Source organism: Scyliorhinus canicula, chromosome 13, assembly GCF_902713615.1.
Source record: "Scyliorhinus canicula chromosome 13, sScyCan1.1, whole genome shotgun sequence".
NCBI lineage: Eukaryota > Metazoa > Chordata > Chondrichthyes > Carcharhiniformes > Scyliorhinidae > Scyliorhinus > Scyliorhinus canicula.
The window spans coordinates 43576295-43595588 of NC_052158.1; the positions used below are offsets into that span (position 1 = coordinate 43576295).

Here is a 19294-nt window from a genome sequence, read left to right on the forward strand (position 1 = left end):
TACAATCTTACTGCCAGTCATTGACATCAGCTGGTCTAATTCCCAGTAGTCTGAACAGTAGTCAACTGTGATGAGACAGTTACTTCCAGTGAGAGTGAAGAGGTCTACTCCAAGCTTCATCAATGGTCTGTCTGGAATGTCAGGAGTCATGAGTGACTCTTTAGCTTGATGTTCATTACAAGCTCTGCACTGGCTGATGTGATCCCTAATCTCATTGCCCATGTTTGACCAGTAGAGCACTTCTCTTCCATTCCTCGGACTAGACTTGATTCCTTGTCGGTTTGTGTGGATGTGCTTCAGCCTCTGTTTCCTCATCTCTTTAAGGATAATGATCCTAGTCTCTTTGTACAAGACGCCATCCTTGTCCCTCTCCATCTCTGTCTGCCCAATTCTCTGTTACAGCAACAGGTATGTATTTGATGGTTTCAGGCCATCCTTTCATCACAACGTCCTGTAACATTTTGTTGTGTAGTTTGTTTGATCTGAGCAGGACGCTTGTCTGTCAGATTCAATGTCACTGCTGGGCTGATGATTCCAGAGTATGTTGTGTTGTTGCTTCTTGTTGAATCTGGAAGATTTCACTCTCTGTACTAGCTTCATCAACTTCCTTCAAAGAGAGTGCAGCTCTCCACAGCATGTCAGTGATTTACATCTGCTTCCGTTGCTTGTTCTTCATTTCCAAATGATATTTCTGCAAATGAAGTAACTTCCTTTGGAAACACTTGGAGCAGATAGACGTGGTTTGAGAAAGATGCCATCGCTTTCTCTCTCCCAAACAGGTACTGGTTGAAATGCTCACAAATAAAGACAATATCCAGGCACTATTACTCAATCTGTGCATAGCACTGTTCAGTTTGTGTTAATGCTCTGGATACAAACACAATTGGTTGTTCTTGCTGCATGAGGGTTGCCCCAAGTCCTGTTTCACTGGCATCTCTCTGCGGGGTAACTTCATCATTGGCTTCATAGTACCTCAGCACTGGCGTGGCCGTCACTAGTTGTTTGATGTGAGTAAAAGCTGCTTCTTGTTCTGTGTCCCGACACCACTGAACATCCATTGCAGGGAACTAGTGATTAGCACTGTTGCTTCACAGTGCCAGAGACCCAGGTTCGATTCCCGGCTGGGGTCACTATCTGTGCAGAGTCTGATGTTCTCTCAGTATCTGCGTCAGTTTCCTCCGGATGCTCCGGTTTCCTTCCACAAGACCCGAAAGACGTGCTGTTAGCTGTATTGGACGTTCTGAATTCTCCCTGTGTACCCGAACAGGCGCCGGAGTGGCAACTGGGGGATTTTCATAGTAACTTCATTGCAGTGTTAATGTAAGCCTACTTGTGACAATAATAAAGATTTCACACTCTGATGACAGATTGGCAAGAACTTGGTTAGGTAGTTCAGAAACTCAATCAATCTTAAATTCCTTCATATCTGTTGTCAGTTCCCATGTGTTCTCTGATATTCCAGTCGGTCCAATAACTGTATGAAGGTTTTGGGACAGAATTCACAATAGGGTTTCTGCCCTATGTCAATGTGTTCACGGTGCAGGTGATATGCTGGCTATGTAACAGCTTTGTCACACACCTTACACAGAATGGCTTCTCCCTGTTTCAATCCTCTAGTGTCCCAGGAGGGTCAAAGATGTCACAAAAATGTTCCACTCAACATCATGCATCCAGGGTTACTCCACAATGTGGCTCCTCTGATGGAGCAGGAGGTTTGATGACTGTGAGAATGATTTACCGCACACCTCACACTTGAATGGTTTCTCCCCCGTGTGGATACATTGGTGTCTCCGCAGGTTCGATGAGCCCGAGAACGATTTGTCGCACACCTCGCATGTGAATGGTTTTTCCCCTGTGTGAGTGCGTTGGTGTATGCGGAGGGTGGCTGACTCTGAGAATGATTTGTTGCACATTTTACACGTGAATGGTTTCTCCCCGGTGTGAATGCGTTGGTGCACGCGGAGTGCCGATGACCACGAGAATGATTTGGTGCACACCTCACAGGTGAATGGTTTCACCCCCGTGTGGACTGGCTGATGGACCAAGAGTTTTGAAAATTTTATGAAGGCTTTGTCACATACCTCACACTTGAATGGTTTTTCCCCTGTGTGAATACGTTGGTGTACACGAAGGGTCGATGATTGCGAGAATGATTTGTTGCATGCCTCACACGTGAATGGTTTCTCCCCTGTGTGAGTTCGTTGGTGTCTGCGGAGACTGGATGCCTGTATAAATGATTTGTAACACACCTCACAAGTGAACGGTTTCTCCCCCGTGTGAATCCTCTGGTGAGCCAGGAGATTAGATGCCTGGGTGAAAGCCAACCCACAATCCACACACCTGAAAGGTTTCTCCCCTGTGTGTTTCCGCTGGTGTCTCAGGAGGCTTGAAGATGTCATGAAAGCTTTATTGCACATCTCACACGTGAATGGTTTCTCTTCCATGTGGCTCTCCAGTGTTTGTAGCAGCTGAGTGTGAGGAGATCTCAAAAGCCTGTGGAGCCCTGCTCACACCGGAACAGTCTCTCACTTGGAGGAATGAGTCAGTGGTTCATGAGGCTCGATGTATGATTAAAACTCTCACTATATTTGGAACCCACTCACACTTCTTCCCAGCCTCACCCAGACTGATCACCCAAAGCCAAAGTTTGGTTCTGATGGAAGGTTCCACACCACTGACCAGTTTCAGGTCTGATGATATGGCATCTCCCCTGACCTAATCGATTTCCAGATGATAGTTTCACTGCCCAACCTTCTCTGTGTTAAGCAATGCTGTGAAGGGACTGGATGTCTTCCCACAGTTGTTCAGTTGTTCCTTGGGTGATGGTCAGGATTTATCTGAGGTGTCTATAAACTCGGTATTCTCTGGTGTAGTATGGTGCAATCCTTCTGTAAAACAGGAAAGGGAAACACAGTGAGTGCCAGTCTGCTATTTCCCTGTGAGGATCAGATACAAGTCCTTTCATTTTCCTCCCTTGACTGCCACACACCGTCTGTTTCCGGCAGGGACATTGGATAGTGATCAGGAGCAGACAATGTGGCTACTTTCTTTCCTCCACCCAGATCCTCAATAAACAACAATTTGCATTTTACATTACATCTTTAACATCATTCACGGTCGCAAGTTGCTTTGTAAGATTAACAAAATTTGGGATCTTGTGCACATAGGCTGTCACGGTTCCCACATTGCAACAGTAACCGCACTTCAAAATACTTCATTGGCTGGAAAGAACTTTTGGACATCTGGTGGTTGTGAAAGACTCTGTGTGAATCTTTATTTTTGCCTTTCCTGAGGTTACAGCAAGAAGGTGGGAGGTCCTGGGGGTATTTGAAAAAAACAAGAAACATCCAGATCCCAACACAGACAGAACTGACCATTCACAGTCCACAGGATAATAACCAGCTCCCAACACACCACACACACAACTCAACAATAGGAAATCAGTGAGAATCCTCAGACACTCTGCCCCTCCCAGATAATTATACCTCACCTTCTCATATTCAGCAATGATCCATCAACAAAACTCAGCCTGTAAATCAGAAAGGAAATGTTTCCAATAAACACCCTCAATATCCAACACACAGCCAATCAAACAGCTCAGCACAAAGCACCGAGTAAACAGGTCTGTGAGCTGGATCTTCTCACACAGCATAAGGGGCATTTCCACACCTGATTGCCCACAGGATAGTCAGACAGCCTGAACATTAGTGTGGATATTGTGCAATGTAATGATTGTAAATTGTGCTCCTTCACTCACCATCTCCTGACTTGGTTTTGAGTCCCTACAGGAAGTGAAGCAGCTGTGGTAGAGGAAGAGGAGAGAATGGGCAGAGTGGGTGGGCTCTCTGATTGACGTCTCTCACAGACAATCCAAATATTTCTGCAGTAACAGGAGTTTCCTGAAGTTTGGGAAACTGACCGAGGAAACGGAGGAGACTTTGAGCAGCAGATCAGGTGGAGATTTAAACTTGTCATTGTCCCATCTGAATAAAACCTCACTTATTGCAGCTGCTGTCTCAGTTCCCCTGATAAACGTTTGACAGAGATTTCTAGTGTGGGGATAGCATTCTTCATCCTCGGAGGGTTCCAGACTGACAACATCAGTGTGGGATGTGTACCGTTAAGAGGTATGTTTCGGTTATGATGTACCATAGAGTGGGAGCTGTGTATGATGGCAGCTTGAAGATGAGACCTGTCCCATAAGGGACATACCTGAAAATGGCTAAATCAGCCTTGAATAAAGAAACCTCATTGTTGTGTTACTGATCCTGCTTGAAGTCGTCGGATCTTATGAATAGTTATAACTGTCACAGAGTTTAACAGAATACAACTTAGTCTCGGATGTGTTTGAAACGAGATCAGAAAAGGAAGCCATGCAGTGGTGGGATCAATACATGTACAGGAGAAAGGAACACAGGAAAAGGTGCAGGAGAGGGGCACAGGAGGGAGGGAGACAGGAAATCGGCTCAGAGAAGGACTTGGTAATTTGAGGGTGATTCTGTGACCACAAGAGCGAGTCTGATGCAGGATGTGAGCTGGAGCAAATTGTGTGAGTAGATGCCCTTTGAGTTAATATCTGATAGTCCTGTCCAATCCAGGGGTCACCTTCAGTAAAAGTTCAGCTTCTCCCAGCTCCAACTTTAAAGACACTACATTCACCTCATTCATTCCCCTCTTCCGGGACGTCCCGGTCCATTCACCTCTCCAAGGATGTCCCGAGCCACTGCATCCACTTAACCAAGTGGGGAGGAGCCCTAAGGGGGACAGCATGTATCAAGTGAACATCGTCCAAGTGAAAACAACAGATCTGAACCCTCAAAAATGTAGAGTGATACCGGGACCTTTGGGGGTGAGGAAACCTTTGAAGATATCTGGGTGGGAACCCAGGTCTTAAAGCTAAGCAGTACCAAGGCCAAGTTAGCGATATTTATAAGGGAGACCCTTCAGATCCTCGGTACTGCGGAACCATCAGTGGCTTAGAAGGGGCAAGAAGCTAGTCTGCTGTGGGTTGTCATTAAAGGGGGCAGGTCCAGCATCCTGCAAAGGGACTGATTAAAACACATCAGGTTAAACTGGCTGGAGATTTTTTAAATTTCAATTACGTACTTTAAGATGTCCTGCACCGATATAAAGACGTCTTCCACAGTAAACTGGGCCATATCAGGCTTGAAGACGAAAATTTATGTAAATCCAGACACAGCGCCCTGCACCAGAAGTTGGAAACTGAGCTGAAGCACCTTGGAGTTGGGCATCATAAGACCAGTCCAATTCCCAGAGTGGGCTGCCCCCATAGTCCCTGTCCTCAAACCGGACAGATCCATCAGAATCTGTGGAGATTAGAAGATGATGATAAATCAGGCCCCCCAAGTGGATATGTACCCCATCCCCAGGATCAAAGACCTCTCTGCCAAGTTGGCAGGAGGCCTCACCTATTCAAAGTTGGACCTTAGCCACGCCTTCCTCCAACTAGAGTTGGATGAGGAGTCCCAAAGATACACCACATAAATACCACAAATGGTTGTATCACTATACAAGACGGCCATTCGAAATAGTATCAGCCTGCACCACCTTCCAACAGACAATGGAAAACCTGCTCCAGGGATCCCAAAAGTTATGGTATACCTTGATAATACCTGGTTACAGGGACCATCCCGGAGGAGCTCATGTCATGCCTGGAAGAATTTAGAACAGTACAGCACAGAACAGGCCCTTCGGCCCTCGATGTTGTGCCGAGCAATGATCACCCTACTCAAACCCACGTATCCACCCTATACCCGTAACCCAACAACTCCCCCTTAACCTTACTTTTTAGGACACTACGGGCAATTTAGCATGGCCAATCCACCTAACCTGCACATCTTTGGACTGTGGGAGGAAACCGGAGCACCCGGAGGAAACCCACGCACACACGGGGAGGACGTGCAGACTCCGCACAGACAGTGACCCAGCCGGGAACCTTTTCGAAATGCGCACCTTAAAAGGGAAAAATGCACTTTCCAGGCCATGGAGGTAACCTATTTGGGGTTCAGAGTAGACACAACCACATTCCACCCCCTTAAGGAAAAGGTCCAGGCCATTCGTGAAGTTCCAGCTCCAAAGTACAGCTCCAAGCTAAAATCGTTTCTTGGTGTGATCAACTACAATCTGCCACAACATTGGCTCCATTGCATCAACTCTTAAGGAAACACCAATGGTGGCAGTGGAGTGAGCTACAGGAAAGCTCTTTTGAAATGAGGCCTTGCAGTCCTCAGACCTCTCGGCCCGTTTCGACCCCAGGAAACCCATAAATCTGACGTGCTATGCTTCGCAGTACAGGATTGGGATGGTGTTGTCCCACAAAATGGATGATAATTCCAAACACCCCATTGAATTCACTTCAAGGATCTTATCTGTGGCAGAACGGAACTACGCCCAGTGGATAGCACTGTGGCTTCACAGCGCCAGGGTCCCAGGTTCGATTCCCCGCTGGGTCACTGTCTGTGAGGAGTCTGCACGTTCTCCCCGTGCGTGCGTGGGTTTCCTCAGGGTGCTCCGGTTTCCTCCCACAGTCGAAAGATGTGCAGATTTGGTGGATTGGCCATGCTAAATTGCCCTTTGTGTCCAAAAAAAAAAGATTAGGAGGGGTTATTGGGTTACAGGGATAGGGTGGAAGGTCTTAATGTGGGCGGTGCAGACTCGATGGGCTGAAAAGCCTCCTTCTGCACTGTATGTTATATGTTGTTCTGTGTTATGTTGTTCAGATAGGAAATGGTTAACGATTATATACGATGTGAAGAAATTCCACCAATATATATACAGCTGCTGATTTGTCATAAGAACAGGCCACAAGTCTCTTTAACGATAATCTTTACTAGTGTCACAAGTAGGCTTACATTAACATTGCAATGAAGTTAAGGTTGTCGAAGGAAGATAAGGAGATCCCTCCAATAGCTTCAGCGTTGGGCCTTGCTGCTTGTGGCCTATCACGTTTCAGCAAAGGCTGGGTACCCAGATCTCAAATGTGGATCCCCTCCAAAAAGAGCTCTCAACCTATGCCTCAAGAAATAAAACTGACTTTGAACTTTTTGGACACATTGCCAATTTTGGCCGATCACACTTGAAACTGGGCCCTTTAGGATCCAGTCATGTCCAAGGTGCAAAAGAACTGAGAGTATGAGGACATACACCACGTGTCGTAATGAACTGACTTGTGAAGATGGTGCGATCTTATGGGGATCGCAGGTAGTCGTTCCACCCTGGCTAAGGAACACCTTTTACAGGAGCTGCATGGTGCCCACCCATGGGCAAACTAAGATCAAGATTCTGGCTTTCAGCTATATATGGCGACCTGGGATTAATAAGGTGAATAAGGAATTGCTACAGTAGTACGCCACATGTCAGACCCAGCAGTCATTACCCCCATCGTCCAGTATCCATCAATGGGAATGGCCAGGTCATCCCTGAAGGAGGGTCCATGTAGAGTAAGGCCGCTTTCTGGGCCGAATGGTCTTAGTCCTGGTCAACGCCCACTCCAAGTGGTTACCGGTTCAGGGGATGGACACCACAGCCTCATCAGCAATGGTTGACGTCTTACGTTGTGTATTTGCAATTCATGGTCTGCCAGAGTCCATTGTCTTGGATAATGGGACTTCATTAATGGGGGCAATTCCAGACTTTTGTCTGGGCAAACAGGATTAAGCTCATGAGGATTGTGCCACGCCATCCTTTGTCTAATGGCTTGGCTGAAATTACTTTCAAGAATTTGATGTGTAGGCAATCAGAACGACCACTGCGACTGCTACTTTCTAATTCCTTGCTGTCATACAAAACCCAATAAAAATCATTTACATTAAAAAAACAAAGACCTTCCTTTTCTCCTCAAACCTGTCATCTCTCTCTCAAAGCCTATTACATCTTCAACTTTTCCCAGTTTTATTGAAGAGTCACAGACATAAAACAATAACGCTGTTTCTCTCCACAAATGCTGCCGGGCAGGCTGAATTTTTCCAGCATTTTCTATTTTTATTCCATTCTGCAGCTCAGCACATGAGAGGAAGGGACAATGCTGAAGAGTCTCATTACAATCCGACCAGACCCCAACAGTGGCGAGGATACTGAACAGAAACCCCAATATTTTATTTAATTTGTAAGATAATGAGGAAAGGCTACTTCACTCCATGAGTCATTTCAAATAGGGATATGCTATATAAGAAAAAACTTTATTACTAACACAGTATTAATAATTTTAGCATCACAAAGAAAATAGTTTACAATTACCCATTAAAAATGCTTAACAATTCAATTAAATAATAACCCTTAACTGCTATCTTTACCTCCGCTCAAACAAACCCATCTCAGGTCAAAATCCATGTTTAAATACAGTTAGCAGACCCAGGAATACTTGCCAAACATTGGATAGGGATCTTTAAAGACAGTTTGAAGAGAGACCGGAACCCTGTCAGAATAATGTAGAATCTCTGGTTGCACTCTTCAGAAACTACTTCTCAGCCCAGCCAAAAACTAAACTCTGCCTGCCTGGTAGAGACCTGGTATAGCCCTAGCTCCTCCCATTAGTTACATCATCCTTATCCCACTTAAATTCCATGACCTGATTATTTAAGTGTAAACACAATGGGCACAATAAACAAAATGGGAACATAGTCACACAGTGAGCGCGTTTAGCCTCGTTTTTCCCGGCGCAAGTTGGACCAAGAAACACCAGGCAATTTATGCATCCCCTGGTTAAATAGGGGGCCTCAGCAGGGAACGTGCAGCCAAGGCCGCACTTAGCCCGGTTTTATGCACTGATGGGCTCCGCTTGCCGGATTCTCGACACGCTCCCTCCAAATGCAATGAAAGCAATGCAGAGAAGCTTTCCCAGACAGGTTGCCTTATGAGGAAAGTTTGAAAGGGCTACGATTGTATCCACTGGAATTTTAAAAAGTAAGATTTTGACAAAGGGTCATCTGGACTCAAAACATTAGCTCTTTTCTCTCCTCACAGATGCTGTCTGACCTGCTGAGATTTTCCAGCATTTTCTGTTTTGGTTTCAGATTGCAGCAATCACAGTAATTTGCTTTTATTAAGAGGTGACTTGATTGAAACATATAAGATCCTGATGGGTAAGCACAGGTTGTTTCCTTTGTGGGAGAATCTAGAATGAGGGGCCACTGGTTAAAAATAAAGGGTTGGCCATTTAAAACAGAGGTAAGGCAAAACATTTTCTCTCAGAGGGACGTGAGTCTTCAGAACTCTTGTCCTAAAGAGGTGGGGGAAGCAAAGGCTTTGAATATTTCTAAGGTAGAGGTGGATGGAATCTTCGTCAGCAATGTGGTGATAGGTTGTCGGAGGCAGGCAGGATGCAGATTTGTGGTGTGTATTGGATCAGCTATTTTTTATTAAATGTGGGAACTGGCTCGAGGGGCTGAATGGGCTGAACTCCCTCTTTGTTGCATGTTCATCAGCTAGATATTTAGTCCTCAACATTAGTGCGGTTACTTTGCGGGACGATTTGTCCAAACTCTGTTCCTTCACACACCACCTCCTCATTATCAGTCCTTTCAGAAGGTAAACCAGCTGCAGAATGGGCGGGGTGAGTGGGCTTTGGCTAATATCGACAAGAGCCAATCAGGGGTACATCCTGCCCACAATTAACATATCAATCACTGGATCAGCCAATCACAGGAGAAGGCGGGTCCTTTCTGATTCACTGCACCTTCCATTTCTCCACAGGGTCTGTGGAGACAGTCTCACCCTGTGGGAACTACATTACCCATGCTGCATGTGGCCACGGAGCCTGCGCAGTGAAAAGCGGTAATTTGGAATTGGGGAGAGCCAGTACGCGATGTCTAATGGGGGCTGTAGTTCTGCCGTGCGCGACGACAGGTTGGTGCCGTGTTCGGAGGAACATGAGCAAGCGCGTGCCCGAGCGGCTGTCACGGGGCCGGGCTGGCATTGGAGGTGCGCACCACGATTGCTGCCGTTTAACTCCCTCCCTCCCCCTCCATTTCACCCCTCATCCCCTCCCTACCATCACCCCATTCTCTCCACCCTCACCCCTTCCCCTCACGTCTCCTTCACTCCCTTCCCTACAATTAACCCCTTCCCTTATCCCCACCCATGATGTGGAGATACTCTTGAGCTGTGGTGGGCACAGTAAGAAGTCTTACAACACCAGGTTAAAGTCCAATAGTTTTATTGGGAATCACTAGCTTTCGGAAGGAGCTAAGCTCCGAAAGCTAGTGATTCCAAATATCAACTTTATCAACTCCCATCTGTCCTTTGAGGACTTTAACCAGGTGTTGTAAGACTTCTTACTGTGCTTATCCCCACCATTCACCCCCTCCCCATCGCCTCCATCAGCCCTATCCCCCTCCATCAATTCTCACCTTCATACACCTTCCCCATTCCCTCCTTCACACACCCACGGACAACCCGTGGGTTGTCAACCCACCCACAACCCCCCCACCACCACCATTCACCACCCTCCCATTAAATCCTCCTTCAAATCCCCATTCTCACTTCAACTCCCATCCGTCCTTCGAGGCATCCGACACTTCACCAGACTATCCACCCTTCCTTCACTCACATCAGTCCTCCCCAATCCCCCTCCTTCACCTCCCCCGTCCCATAATTTGATGTTTTAGGGAGGACCATATTTAAAAGTTTTGCATGGGCAGAACTGCAGGTTCATCAATCATTAAAAGTAACAAGGCAGCTCAACAAGGACATTTTATAAAACAATCAAACAATAACAGGTCCATTTTTGGAGGGATAGAACTGACAAGCCGAGAAGTGATGTTGAACTTGTCTAGAATCTTGTTTAGATCACACATCGAGAGCTTATGGGCATCAGGAGTTATGGGGAGAAGGCACAATGGGTGTGAGAAAAATATTAGCCATGATTGAATGACAGAGCAGACTCGATGGGCCTAGTGGCTTAATTCTGCTCCTAGGTTTTATGGCTTTATGGTCTGTGCACAGTTCAGATCAACATATTGAAAAAGGACAGAAAGGAACTAGGAAAAAAAACATTGATAAGGACGATAAAAGCAGATGCTGGAATCTGAAACAAAACAGAAAATACTGGACAATCTCAGCAGCTCTGGCAGCATCTGTGGAGAGAAAAGGGAGCTAACGGTTCAAGTCTAGATTACTCTTTGTCAAAGTTTTGATAAGGATGATATTGAGAATTGAGAGATTGCAACTATCATGAAAGACTGAACAGGCTGACACACTTTTCCCCAAAAAAGCGATGGCTTTGGGGGGAATGTCATAGAAATCTTTAAAATTATGATTTATAAAATGAAGAATTTGGGGATAAATGGAGACAAGATAAAACATGGGCCAGAAATATAAGATGGTCAATAAAAAATCCAATGAGGAATTCAGGAGAAACTCTCCCAAGAGAATGATTAGAATGTGAACTTGCTCCCACAGGAAATGGTTGAGGTAAATAGTTTTGATGTATTTTTATAACTTAGAGTACCCAATAATTTTTTTTCCAATTTAGGGGCAATTTAGCATGGCCAATCGACCTAACCTGCACATCTTTGGGTGTGGGGGTGAAACCCAAGTAGACACAGGTAAAATATCCAAACTCCACACGAGCAGTGACTCGGGGCCAGGATCAAACCCAGTTCCTCAGCGTCGTAGGTTTTTGAAACTAACAAATAATTCTTAGGAAAACTCCCAAAGTCTTTGGCCCTTGACTGCCCAATAACTACAGCCACCAGATTTGTAAATTTAAACAATTTTATTAATAACAATAGCTATAATTAAATACAACAGGTTAACTTTGATCTGATTTCTGACGCGCACTTTGACCTGCCCCACGGGGACCACTGCACCGCCCAGTTTTGACGTATTTGATAGGAAGCCAGGTAAGTAGATGAGGTAGAAAGGAACAGAAGGATCTGCTAATAGGGTGAGATAAAATAAGTCGGGAGAAAGCTCACGTGGAGTATAAGCACCAGTAGAAAGCAGATGGGCCAAATTGTCTCTTTATGTGCTTTTAAAACTAAAATCAACATTTTAAAAATGCTCGTTCCCATCCAGGGTCGATTGACCCTATTTTATCTCCTCAGAGTTGGCCACATTGGAGTAAATCTCTAAGTGACTGTCACTCCCCTGAGTCCAAGAGTTACTCCTCAAGCACTGATTCAGTCTCCTCTCTTATTTTCTCTCATGTGCCTGTAAGGGCTCTTGTTGTTGATTCCCTTATTTCCCATTTCTCTGTGGTTATAGTTTTTTATCCATGGATGCAAGGTATGGGTGGCACTGTAACACAGTTGTTAGCGCTGTTGCTTCACAGCAGCGCCGGCCCTAGGGTTGCTGGCGCCCCGGGCAAGCTGAACTTCGGTGCCCTTACAAGTATAATTTTTAAAAATTTTCACAAGGAGAACAACTGAAAATGTAGAATAAAAATTCAGCAGTTACAATACAACTTGGCGGCGTTCACAGCTCAGCCACTCTGTACAGTAACGCGAACTGCTTCCCGGACCCACTGCTGGACACACGAGTCACCCCAGAGCCATTTGGCAAATAGTTCTCATTTAGCCTCACAACTTTTAATGGGTAGAAATTGTTTTGTTTCTATATTCTGTCCAGGACCGATCTTCAATTCACTGTGTACACAACTAACCTGGCTCTCATTTAAAAAACAAAAACTGTCTGCCCCTCAAAACATACCATGATGGTCAGGACAGGACCCGAACGCTGTCCAATTGATAACAAATTAAATGTTTCTGAATCACCCGAGCGACGATCCGCGAAACTTTCTTCCTCAGATGCATGTGCTGCCCATTCAGTAACTTTAACCAGATGTCAGACTTTTCCCTTTTCGCGGCTGCAAAAGGACGTCTGAAGCGAACTCATGATTGTTGGCCTCTGCACCGTCAAACGGTCTCAGGCGTGTGGTCAAGGGGGTGAAAAAAAGTTGGAGCAAAGTTTCGGAAGAGTTTTGAGACTTCAAAGGACAGACAGCTGAAGCGTCACCGGCGCTCCGGTGAAGCTCTGGTTTCTCCGGCGAGATAGGGAGCTGATTGGCAAACAGCAAGACCGGGGTAAGGTCAGTTGCCACTTGGTGGGAGTCGTTGCCCTGGACCTTGAAATGCCCGAAGTGCAGCAACGCCGCTCGTGTGAAATTGACATGGCCGTGGCATTTCAGGCTGGGTGCGCGGGACTGTGAACCAGGGGCAGGTTAATCAATACCAACCCTGCAGTGATTACGGGAAAAGTGTGGGAACGATTCATTTCACCCCCTCCCCGCAGTGAGAACAAGAGGAGTGAGATAGAGAGAGAGAGAGAGGAAGAGAGGGGTGGCTCGGAATGCGGAAGGAGCTTACCTGAAGAAGGGTTTGGAGAAGGCATTGTTTTTTTCAATGGGTGATCTCTGCATTGTTGTCCAGTGGAGGGTTTGGAGTACCTGAGGACAGACTCTGCCCGCACACCCCACCTTATTAATACTGCCTGATGATGTCACTACTGGGCACTGAGAAAGAGAGAGAGAGGGGAGAGAGAGAGAGAGGCTGAAAGTTGACAGCATTGTTACCTTCTCCTCCCAATGACAAAACGGAATTCTCTGCCAAAACTCAGATTGCTACAAATTGGTGTCCATTTCTCTGTAATCATTAACGACAGTAAGAAAATGTGATTTATTAATGGTTAACACAACAAATACACTGGCAAACGCACCTGTGATTAATTCTTATTTTACTCTACTCATCTACTCATTGGGTGAGACAGTGTATAATTGAGGGAATTATCCAAACCCCCCCCCCCCCCCCCCAAGCCTGTCTGCCCCGTCCACAGAGGGAATCTCCGCTGACAGAATCACTTCACCTTGTTCTCTTGTCTGGTCAATATGTTTGTTGTTGTTGCAGATTTCTTACAACAGAATTAGTATTTCCCCGAGCCAAGGCTGTTGATTCAGGCGACTGGAACTCTTAACCTTTATTTTTGATGGGGGGGTCACACGAAGTGGAGAGAGAACCTCGGAGCTAAGGTTTGGAGTCCGGATCATTCTTCGTCCAGTGAACGGGAAGCAGAACTGCAAATACAAAGCTAATCCCATCTGCAGATCTCTGTCTCCACAGAGGCTGTCAGACCTGCTGAGTGTTCTGTCTGTTATGGGTGAGGTGGGGGGATGGGAGGGGGGATTGTCTCCGTCTCCGGCATCCTTAGTGATTTGCTTTGATCTAAGAGGTGGTGGAGTGCTGCAGGTATTTGATTCTAATGAGACGTTATTGACATTTATAGGCGGCAGGGCAGCCCTGTGGCCCCAGCAGCAGGCCTGATGGTTGTGTTTACCAATCCACCCCCTCCCCCTCCATATGTGAACCCAAATGTAGAACCGGACTTGCTTCACTATCTCGGCAGACATCAAAGCAAATATGCGTCTTCCCTTCCCGTTGAGGACCTGTTCAAAAGTCACGAAAGAAATCTCACTGTACCAGCAATTCACAGCAATGACTGAACATATGTAAAGGGTTCCTAGCGCCCCCTAGCACATGGCGCCCCAGGCGACTGCCCGAGTTGCCGGTACCTTGAGCCGGCCCTGCTTCACAGCACCAGGGACCCAGGTTTGATTCCCGGCTTGGGTTCCTGTGCAGAGTCTGCATGTTCTCACGATGTCTGCGTGGGTTTTCTCTGGGCGCTCCAATTTTCTCCCACAAATTCCAAAAGACGTGCTTATTAGATGAATTGGGGCATTCTGAATTCTCCCTCAATGTACCCAAACAGGCGCCGGAGTGTGGCGACTACGGGAGTTTCACAGTAACTTCATTGCAGTGTTAATGTAAACCTACTTCTGACACTAACAAAGATTATTATTATTATGCTTAATGGACAAATATTTTTAAGTCGAGCAGAGAAAATGAGGAACTCAAAAGTCACTAAAAAGTATACTGTGCTAAGCTTTTCAACAGCAGAACGCAGACTTTTTGGCACTCAAGAGATCGGTGGACCTTGGTTCGATTAATTAGCCGGTTGCCAATGAATTGGCCAAAAGGCCGTATTCTGCCGAGTAACAGGCAGAGATTGGGTCCTACACAAGAGGGATGATTTTCAGAGAACTAAGGGAAGGACAGTCGGGTCCTGGTCACTCAGAGGAAAGAAGCTACTCTCTCTCATGTGTCTTCTCCAGAAAAGCTACATAGCTGTACAGAGAATTTGAATGAATCTACAGCAAAACCCACTGCAGACTGAAAGCAGAAACCTCAAACTGACAGCCTAGATTGAAGGAAGGTGTTCTAGAAGGCAGCCATCTGAAACAAAGTCTTTATCCTTTTTACTTATTGTTTTACACCCCTTTTCCCCACTCTGTGTTGCTTCTCTGTCTTGTGTGTGCCTGTAGATTGTGGGGCAGGACAAAGTGCACGTCAGAAATCAGATCAAAGTTAACCTGTTGTATTTAATTATAGCTATTGTTATTAATAAAATTGTTTACATTTACAAATCTGATGGCTGTAGATATTGGGCAGTCAAGGGCCAAAGACTTTGGGTGTTTTCCTAAGAATTATTTGTTACTGTCAATTGTGTTGGGACTCTGGGAAAAGTGGGGCTGGAATTGTCTGTGCACTAGCCCAGGGGGTCGTAACATGTCCCATTCGCCTGTGCAGATGCTGAACCCACCACTTCACATCACCGTTGCCTTGGATGCTGTAGGTTTTCCTCTTCTGATCTACTGCCAAACAATTCCGAGGCTACACATCCCACACTGATGATGTCAGATTGAAAGCCTCCGAGCATAACAAATGTTATTCCCACTCCAGAAATCTCTGTCAAATATTTACCCAGGGTAACTGAGACAGCAGCTGCAATAAATTGGGGCCTCACGGTAGCATGGTGGTTAGCTTCAATGCTTCACAGCTCCAGGGTCCCAGGTTCGATTCCCGGCTGGGTCACTGTCTGTGTGGAGTCTGCACGACCTCCCCGTGTGTGCGTGGGTTTCCTCCGGGTGCTCCGGTTTCCTCCCACAGTCCAAAGATGTGCGGGTTAGGTGGATTGGCCATGCTAAATTGCCCGTAGTGTAAGGTTAATGGGGGGATTGTTGGGATACGGGTTACGTGGGTTTAAATAGGGTGATCATTGTTCGGCACAACATCGAGGGCCGAAGGGCCTGTTCTGTGCTGTACTGTTCTAATGTATTCTAAAGTGAGGTTTTATTCAGATGGGACAATGACAAGTTTAAATCCCCACCTGATCTGCTGCTCAAAGTCGCCTCCGTTTCCCCGGTCAGTTTCCCAAACTTCAGGAAACTCCTGTTCCTGCAGAAATATTTGGATTGTCTGTGAGAGACGTCAATCAGAGAGCCCACCCACTCTGCCCATTCTCTCCTCTTCCTCTACCACAGCTGCTTCACTTCCTGTAGGGACTCAAAACCAAGTCAGGAGATGGTGAGTGAAGGAGCACAATTTACAATCATTACATTGCACAATATCCACACTAATGTTCAGGCAGTCTGACTATCCTGTGGGCAATCAGCTGTGGAAATGCCCCTTATGCTGTGTGAGAAGATCCAACTCACAGACCTGTTTACTCGGTGCTTTGTGTTGAGCTGTTTGATTGGCTGTGTGTTGGATATTGAGTGTGTTTATTGGAAGCATTTCCCTCCTGATTTACAGGCTGAGTTTTGTTGATGGGTCATTGCTGAATATGAGAAGGTGAGCTGTAATTATCTGGGAGGGGCAGAGTGAGGATTCTCACTGATTTCCTATTGTTGAGTTGTGTGTGTATGTTGGGAGCTGGTTATTATCCTGTGGACTGTGAGAGGTCAGTACTGTGTGTTGGGATCTGGCTGTTTCTTTACATTTCAAATCTCTTCCGAACTCCCACCCCCTAACTCTGTAACCTCCACAGCGTAAAACAAAAATTGCATTAATATCAACCCTTACACGATTCAGGAATTCTGCGACCATGCGACCAAGCTGGAGTGTATGACAGCCTATGACCTGGGCAGACCCTGCAAGAAGCTGCACTTTAGGCAAATGATGAATAAACAGAGAAGACTCTGGGAGATCGTTCTTTCCACTTGCCTGGATGTGTGCTGCTCCAACAACACTGAAGAAGCTCGACACCATCCAGGACAAAGCAGCCCACTTGATTGCTCCCCCTTCCACCAACATTCAAACCCTCCATAACTGATGAGCAGTGGCAACCATGTGTACTATCTACAAGATGCACTGCAGTAACTCGTCAAGGTTTCTTAGACAGCACCTTCCAAACCCACTACCATCTAGAACAGGGGTGGGCAAACTTTTCCGTGCAAGGGCCACACTCAGAAATTCACAATTTTAAAGGGCCGCATAGTATATTAAGTACAATAATTACTTCACCTGGTTATGATTTAGAACATAGAACAGTACAGCACAGAACAGGCCCTTCGGCCCTTGACGTTGTGCCGAGCAATGATCACCCTACTCAAGTCAACGTATCCACCCTATATCAGTAAGTAACCCAACAGCCCCCCCCCCCCCCCATTAACCTTAAAAAAAAAATTTAAAATTTAAAAAAAAATTTAAAAAAAAATTTTTTTTTTAAATGACTTGGTGGGCCGCATAAAGACCTTTGGCGGGCCGCAGTTTGCCCACCCCTGATCTAGAAGGACAAGAGCAGCAGATACCTGGGAACCCCACCAGCTGGATGTTCCCCTGCAAGTCACTCACCACCCTATCATGGAAATGTATCGCCATTCCTTCACTGTCGCTGGGGCCACATCCTGGAATCCCTCCCTAACAGCATAGTGGGTGTACCTATACCTCAAGTATTGTAGCGGTTCAAGGAGGCAACTCACCACCGCCTTCTGAAGGGCATCTAGGGGTGGGCAATAAATGCTGGCCATCCAGTGATGCTCACATACCATAACGGAATAAAAAAAGTACCTGTTTCCACATGGATTGGTGTAAATATTTTCACTGTGAGGTGTCCTAAAGCTCTTTACAGCCAATGAAGAACTTTTGAAGTGTAGTCACAGTTGTAATGTAGGAAACATGGCAGCCAATGTGCACACAGCAAGATCCAACACGCAGCAATATGATAAATACTAGATCATCTGTTTTTTAGTTGAGTGAAGGATTAATGTTGGTCAGGACACTCAGGGCTAACTCCCTGTTCTTCAAAATAGTGCCATGGAATCTTTGACACCCACCGTAGAGAGACCCAAAGGGGCCTTGGTGTAACATTGCGTTTGAAAGACGGCCCCTCTTCACAGTGGAGCACTGTTAGTGTCAGCCTCTGTAGTCAAGTTTTTCAGCGGGACTTGAACCCACAACCTTCATAATCAGGTGAGAGAGCAAGGTGAGGCAAGGTTGGCAATCAACCCAGCCCCACAACTCTATATGTCCGCGCTTCTACAATGTTGATCTCTTGAGCACCCCTGATTTTAATCACTCCACCATCAGTGGCCGTGCAGCCTGACTCCTAAGCTCAAGAATTCACTCGAAATCTCTCCATCTGTCTTTCTCCCACTGATCCCTTCTTTAAGATACTTCTTAAAATCTGCCTCTTTGGTCAAATATTTGGTCATCTCTCCGAACCGAACCTCTGTGGCTCACTGTTGAAGTATGTCTGATAATGCACCTTGAAGTGTTTGTCACCTTTTATGATGTCAAAGTTGCTATGGAAACTAATCTGTTGTTGCTCCTAGACAGAATGGAATCCACTCCCTGATTCTGCATTATTTACAGCTTTGGTGTCTAATTGGACCGTGTTTACTTTAGGTTTTACAGCTGCTGCTGCAGAGGTTAAGGCTGGAGTTCATTGAGACCAGCTGAAGAGCTGGGTCAATGCTCAGAAGTTAAGTTATGGTTAGAAATCAATGAACAAAGAAAAATACAGCACAGGAACAGGCCTTTCAGCCCTCCCAGCCTGTGCTGATCATGCTGCCCATCTAACCTTTTACACTTCCGGGGTCTGTATCCTTCTATTCCCATCCTATTCATGTATTTGTTAAGACACCCCTTAAATGTCACTATCATACCTGCTTCCACCACCTCCTACGGCAGAAAGTTCCAGCTACCCTCTGTGTAAAGAAACCTCCCTCACATATCTCCTCTAAACTTTGGCCCTCACACCTAAACCTATATCCCCAAGTAATTGACTCTTCCACCCTGGGAAAAAGCTTCTGACTTGTAGGGAGGAGGTGTACGGAGTCTGTTTTGATGTAGAGAAATGCATGATGCACGACTTTGTGTTGTTCCCTGATTCAGCTGTCCTATAACATTGAAAATATTTCTTCAGTATAGCTGATTGAAGGGTTCTGGTTTATCCTGGGAAATTAGATACACTGCACTCACTGAGACTGCACATCCCAAAT

General features: G+C 46.0%; 1 protein-coding gene and 1 pseudogene across 1 annotated transcript in view; one reads left to right on the top strand and one right to left on the bottom strand.

Annotated features, from left to right (window-relative positions):
* Window positions 1–1232: 1232 nt before the first annotated feature.
* Window positions 1233–19294, bottom strand: part of LOC119976223 (zinc finger protein 91-like) — an 85406-nt gene continuing 67344 nt past the window's right edge. The window contains exon 4 of the mRNA XM_038816553.1: window positions 1233–2417. Within this exon, the coding sequence (XP_038672481.1) occupies window positions 1677–2417 (741 nt within the window). The 3' untranslated portion in view covers window positions 1233–1676. The remainder of the gene's footprint in view (window positions 2418–19294) is intronic.
* LOC119975894 overlaps window positions 16141–19294 on the top strand; it is a 32278-nt pseudogene continuing 29124 nt past the window's right edge.